The sequence below is a fragment of the Rousettus aegyptiacus genome, unplaced genomic scaffold (genome assembly GCF_014176215.1).
Source record: "Rousettus aegyptiacus isolate mRouAeg1 unplaced genomic scaffold, mRouAeg1.p scaffold_m13_p_4, whole genome shotgun sequence".
Lineage (NCBI taxonomy): Eukaryota > Metazoa > Chordata > Mammalia > Chiroptera > Pteropodidae > Rousettus > Rousettus aegyptiacus.
In genome coordinates, this window is record NW_023416307.1 from 153,236,572 (window position 1) to 153,243,116 (window position 6,545).

At 42.9% G+C, this 6,545-nt stretch overlaps 1 protein-coding gene across 1 annotated transcript; it reads right to left on the minus strand.

Annotated features, from left to right (window-relative positions):
- Positions 1-527: 527 nt before the first annotated feature.
- On the minus strand, positions 528-6,306 carry LOC118601743 (thymosin beta-4-like). Its single transcript, XM_036219678.1, has 2 exons — positions 6,247-6,306; positions 528-710 (listed from the first exon to the last, which is right to left on the minus strand). Exons 1-2 carry the CDS (start codon positions 6,304-6,306, stop codon positions 528-530), a joined length of 243 nt encoding a protein of 80 aa, XP_036075571.1.
- Between the last annotated feature and the right edge of the window lie 239 nt (positions 6,307-6,545).

The following is a 6,545-nucleotide window of genomic DNA, read 5'->3' on the forward strand; positions in this document are numbered from 1 at the left end:
GTGTGTGTGTGTGTGTTAGTGGGGAAAGAGAGGAAGTGGAAAGGAAGGGACTTCGGAATCCTAGGAGAATTCAGATGGAAAAAGGGCATTTATCGCGAGACTATCTTAATACATGCTTTTTTTTTTTTTTCAGGTTTTAAAACTTTTTCTTTGCATATTTAAAAAGTCATGCATTCCACTAACCAAAATCATTTGAACAACAAACAGAAATGGCGCTCGGTCCACACCGCACTCTGCGGCCTGCGGGACACCGTGCATCATCTGGGTCTCTAGCTTCCTCGTCGTCCCGCCCGGCGTCTGCCTTCACCACTGCCCGGGTTCTTTCCCTCCCCCGCGGGCCAGACAGGCAGGCGGGAGAGGCAGGTGCAGCCGTCGCTGTCAGTCGTCCTCGGATGTGAAAAGGGGCCGCGCAGGCATTTGAACTTGATCCAGCCTCTTTGCATCTTCCGAAGTTAGACAGCTCAGAGAAGTAAAACGAGGAGGCAGTGCTGGTGGGAGGTACCCTGCGCATTGCCATGTGTGCCTCGTCACGATTCACCTGCTCGCTTCTCCCGTCCGATCGTTTCTTTTGATGGCAGTGGATTTTTCTCTTGTGTTTCTGTCTTCTTCCATTTCGACTTACCGAATTTCTCAATCTCAGCCCTATCGGGTTTGTCAAGACATGGTTGCAGAGGAAGCCGAGCGAGGCTCGTGAGCAAGTGGTGTTTGATCTACTCGGTAGCCGATGCAGAATATTAAATGCTTTTTTTTGTAGATGAAAACTGACTTCTCTAATAATAGATTTGTGAAGTTCTCTTTGGCAGGCAAAGATTTTCTTTGATTGACTCTTATTTTAGATTTTGTCTAAATACTTAGGACAGGCTCATATGGTTCAGTAAAAGGCTACCATGTGACTTTCAGAGCACGTGGAACATACAAGTTCATTGTGAAAATGGGGCACAAAGGCCAGGGAGACTCCAGGCGAAGCTTTGGAGAGGAGGGGAAGGTTGTTGTCACATCTGGTCGCACAAACACTGGCATGACAAGGAAACTCAGCTCAAGGGGTTTCTGTAATAAATGCGGAGTGGTGGAGCTAGTTACAATATGTGAGCCAGTTTCATCTTTCCTCTTTTAATTTTTAAAAATCCCTTTTTAAAAAAACAAAACAAAACAAAAACTGCTACTAGGAGAGATTTTCAGCTTAAGTCTCCCAACAGATTTATGATTCAGTTTATGGCCAATAATTTTCTGTTTGAATCTCATTTGGATATATTTCTTCTAGGTATTTTATTTGGGATTATTTTTAGAAAAAAAATATATAACTCTATCAGGGGTCCAAGAACGCTGGCCGTGCTGAAATGAGCTTAGGCTGAAAGGCATCATTTCAAGGAAACTAGAGATGGCCTATGAGTGGTGTTTATTTACAATCTCAGTACAGATACCCCTGTGAGCATTCTAGTTATTTTGAAGAAATGCAGAAAAGCAAGAAGGAAAAAAAAAAATCATCATCCAAAGATCAAAACTTCAGAGGGCAAAAGTTCAAGGAAGGATTTTTTTTTTTTTTTTTTTTTTTTGATGTTAAAAAGCAAAGATGGATTGTGAGTAAGATCGAGAACACTGAAGTGCGAAAGCTCCGCTCGGCCAGAAGCACCAGAAGCAGCGTTTGGTTGGCTGTGTGTTTGTTTTTTCTCAGCCAGCGGCAGTCAAACACATCTGCTTTATTCTTCAAAGCCTTTTCTGACTGGCTCCTGGTCTCAGATAATCTGATTCTTTTTGCTGCGGCTTCAACGTCTGCAGAGGAGGGTGGCTGGGCAGGCTGTTTCAAATGAAGTCTTGCAAACGGCCTGACCCTGTCTGTGAGTGAGTTGATTTGCAAAAGTGTGTGCGTGTTGATACGAGGGGCAGAATCACAGCCGAGGCCTTAGATGGGACCATAACCTAAACCATTGGCCCCGTATTACGAGCTCAAGCATGCAACTGATTTGAGGTCTATCACTTTCTCAGGCCTCACCAGTTACATTTCTCAGCGTAACTAACTGGAAGATATTACTCACCTAAAAAAGAAATCTATTTATTGAAGCTGAAAGCCTCGAGGGACATTCATATCATTTATTACGAACCTGACCTGGGGACAACTGAGGTCCAAACCAGGCATGTGGTTTTGCCTAAGGTACCAAGCCACCGTCAAAGCATTTTATTTCTTACTCAGCAGTTATTATTATCGTTGTTATGGAGTTCATTTTTCCTAAGAAAATAAAAATTATACACGGCTAGCTATGGACTCCCGGTAATCAAAGTTTATTTATTTGTTCATCATATGTACATTGAGATCTGACATATGTGTCAGACACTGTCTTAGGCTCTGGGGTGACAAGGGTGAGGAGAACAGACATGGTATGTGCTCCCATGAGGTAAAGTGAGTCGCGAAGCGGTGTGAGTTGTTTCTAAGCAGTGCTCTTCCTCTGGAGAAACTTGCAGATTAGTTTTGTCCTCTGCGTCCTCCATTTGGAACGACTAGGGACGCGTGGAGCAGCCTGGAGGAATGCCTCGGCCTCCGCCAAAGGACAGAGAAGTGTGTCGCACAAAAGGTGAGGTGCTGGGATGCGGCGGCTTCTTTTCACATGGATGTGACCCCCCAGGGAAGGAGCCAGGAGTGACGTGGGGCGAAATCCGAAAGCAGGCCCGCGGGACCGTGGAGGATGCTGAGGAGAGGGGATTCCACACACACACCCTCCTCGACAGTTGTCTTAACAACGACAACGACAGTGACAATGCTCGGTCTCCTCAGCGTTTCTTCTGAAAACCATGGCGGGGAAGCCATGACTTCCCGAGGGGATCACCTGAGGACGAGCTCTCATATTTTTCTTTCTACAAGTCTTATGTGATGAAGAAAGAGAGCTTCGCCTGGGTTCTTGCTGCAGGTGAGGAAACACTTGTAATGGCTTTGTGGCTCGGAAGTGTCTTCAAGCATGAGGCGGTCAACTAGCTCTTGACTTCGAATGTGAGTTTAGTGACGACACACGCCTGACAGAGAGAATCGCCAGCACAAGCCTGCAGCCTTCCCTCACGAACGCGCTCGGCATTCTCCCGTGTCTTGAAGATGAGGTGCGAGCACAAATGTGGACAATAATAACAGCGATAATTTATTGCGTCATCTTGCCATTGTTCTCTTAGAAAGCAGAGCTTCCTCCTTTAAGAATGTGTGAAGGTGATCTTTGGAGCCACTCGTGTTTTGAAACTTTATTTTAAATTGAACTCAATTTGGCTGCTTGGTTTCTGATGAGACCAGTAGTATTGTGGGAGTCAAGACTAATTCAATAAAACACACCCATTGAATATATGAAAAATCATGAGTCGATGATGATACTAAAAAGGAGAAATCTACAAGAAACTCATTTGAGGCAGCTAATGTATGTAATTCAAGGGAAAGTACATTTAATGTCTTTCTAATAGGAAAAATATTTCAGGGCAACCAAATAGCTTCATTTGATGAGATAAAACTCTATTTCACAGCAGAATGCCAGCCAGATGTAGAATGATAGACTTAGAAATCTTGCAATTCATGATCTTGCAATTCCAACGAGAATGTAGATGAAGCAGGGGGTACCAACTCATGTTGAAGACATTAGGGGGAAGGTCGACGGGACCTACACATTCATATGGAACCAAGTAACAACAGCATGGCTCTGGTCATCGGGAGAAAAACGCGATTGTACAACGGATGGATGAGACGGCCATCGCCCTAGTCTAATCACAAACGGTGGGACAACCAGATGTTACATGTCTCCTGATGTCAAGCATTCTAATATCACGGCATCACCTGGGATGCAGTCTAGCCAAAGATATTTACCTGGGGTCTAATCGCCCTGTAGATGTAACTTCCAAGAAAAACACAGACAGAGCAAGTCGACTGATCCTGGAGGCCAACGAGGGAGGCCTCTCCAGGCCCAGTGGCCGCAATAAGAAGACTCCACGAAGAAAGAGACTAACGGCTAGATTAAAAGACACCGAAGGGCCATCAGCTGCCAAGTGCAATGCGGGGTCCAGGATTGGTTCCTGGTTTGGACAAATAAACTGTAAAGAACGTTCTGAGGAATACTCGAGGGTATCTAAATCTATTCAGATGATGTTAAAAGAATCATTATTAATTTTAGCTGTAACAGTGTTACTTTTTGCTATGTCAGAACATGTTCTTATTTTTTTTTAGACATGCACTTTGTTGTATTTAAGGGGCAATGTCATGATGTCTCTGCTTTATTCTTCACAGGTGACACATCGTGGGATAGTCCGTGTGAAATAGATTGTGACGTTCATGGCCCCTAAGGGATGGCTAAGCTCATGTAGACTTTTAACCAACCAAACTTATCCGAGACAACCACACTAGCAGGTAATGTGTAATTATAAGTTGCTAACAAATAATGAGTAAAAATTGTGTACACTTTCTAAAGACGGAAGTCGTTAAGGTAAGGTGAAAAAGAGTGGCATAAATTATTTAGTTTAAAAAAATGAAGAAGGCATTATCACAAGAAGATAAGTAAAAAAAAAAAAAAGTCAAGACCTGATAATTAACTGAATTTTAATATTGCCACCAGAACCTAATTTCCGCTGTTTACAATGATTTTGACAATTTTTCTTCACTTAGTGCTACTCAAAAATCTTTATCTACTAGTAAAATTTGATCAACCATAGGGAATGGTTAGATAAATTATGGTATGTCCATATCTGAAATACTGTAAAATCATTACCAGTTAAGATTGGATTTATTTTAATTTTTGGAGTAATATCACACAACATAGAAACCTGTTTATGACATAATAAGTGCAGAGTATACAACTATATTACAACATAGTCCTAATTTTATATAAGTAAAAATGATTTAGCCCCAGATAATTGCTGAGGGAGGAATGAAGAGGTACCATCAAAAACAACAGAGGTGACAGTAAAAAATTATAGAGCCCGCCAGGCATGAATTACATTATGGCCTATTTTAAACAAGAGAGTAGTTTCTCACCGCATTGGGCAGATGTGGTAAATTTTCTGACATGATAGAAAGAAACTCCTAAATTTACTCAGCTCCCAAACTGAGAGTTGAAAAGTTGAAGCCCTTTTGTCCTTCTCAGAATGACTAAACTTCAGCGAGCCTCCTCATCACCAAGCACAGCACCAGGCAGTGGACCAGAAAAGGCATTTCTGTGACAGACCCTAGAGAAGCGAGAGAAGCGTCCAGGGAACCTGACAGTGGAGCAGTTTAAGCCTCCTCACAGTTTTACTAAACGTTCCTACTCCCTCTCCGGGAGGGGGACCGAGGCAAGGCTGTGGTGACAATGCAGGGGACCGGGATCCACCTAGAGAAGAAACACAGGCCTCTCCTCAGCTCCGAGAAGAAATAGGAACTTCGCCAAGTGTTGCATTAAATTAAAAGTTGGAAGAGAACTTCCTCTTTCACAGCGCAGGTCAATTAAATTCTAAGCATGTTAAACAAACGCACATCCCCCAAATTTTTGAAGTAGAATACTGAGCAACAATTCAAAACTGACGTAGAGGCAAACGCATGGGCGAGGCAAGATCTCCAGGCTTCCCCGTCACAACGGGCGTCATGGCACCGCACTTAAGAGGCGTGCACGCGTGCACAGGCACACACATGTATGCACGCACGCACACACGTGCACATATGTGCACGTACCACGCACATGTGTGTGCGTGCAAAGACAAGGCTCTGGACGAACACACACCGAACTTTTAATAATAAATACGAATGAGGAATGAGGAAAAGAATGGAATAAAAAGGAACTTTAACTTTTTTACTCTATTTCTGAATTAAAAACATTTTCTTTTTATAGCCACAGATGTCCATTCATTTCTTATGTAATTAAAAAAAAAAGACAGAGGAACTCATACACTCTTGGTGGAAATGGAAAAATGGTACAGTCAGTCGAAAACAGTTTGGCAGTTTTTCAAAAATTAAACTGAGTTGCCATGAGACCCAGCCATTTCACTCTTGGTGTTTACCAAGAGAAATGTGTGTATATGCATAAAGACATGAATGTTCGTAGAAGCGTTATTCGTAGTGGCCCCAAACTGAAAGCAACCAAAATGCCCACCGACTGCTGAATGGGTAACAAACTGCGGCATAGCCACACAACCGAATACTACTTAACAATGAATTGTAAAGGGCAGCTATGAATCGCACGCGGCACCTGTACGCCCTCGGGAAGACAACTGCTGACACTCCGGGGCCTTGTTCTTCCAAGAAATTTTCATACCCACCAGACTGTCGTCCTCCATAAGGACAGGTCTCGGCTGATACACCAGCTGTATTGCCCGCATTAAGCCAGAAAAGCAAGTGTTTTATAACTATTTTGAATCAATAAATGAATGTGGAACTACCCCATTCTCTCCATTTCATATTGTCATTAGAACTTTTTCATGTCACTAAAAATTCTTTGAAAATATATTTGTGGCTGCCTATCCTTCCACTATCTGGATGTACAGTAATTGATTTTAGACTTGGGTCGTTAAGCATTGTTCAATATAATCAATACTGCTGTGCCATTCAGCTTGGTGTA

Excerpts from the sequence above, each read along its gene's own strand:
- LOC118601743 (XM_036219678.1), bottom strand. The coding sequence starts at position 6,306 with ATGCGGGCAATACAGCTGGTGTATCAGCCGAGACCTGTCCTTATGGAG. Across the intron at positions 711-6,246 it reads TTATGGAGGACGACAGTCTG|ATCAAACACCACTTGCTCAC; the intron begins GTGGGTATGAAA and ends GCTACCGAGTAG.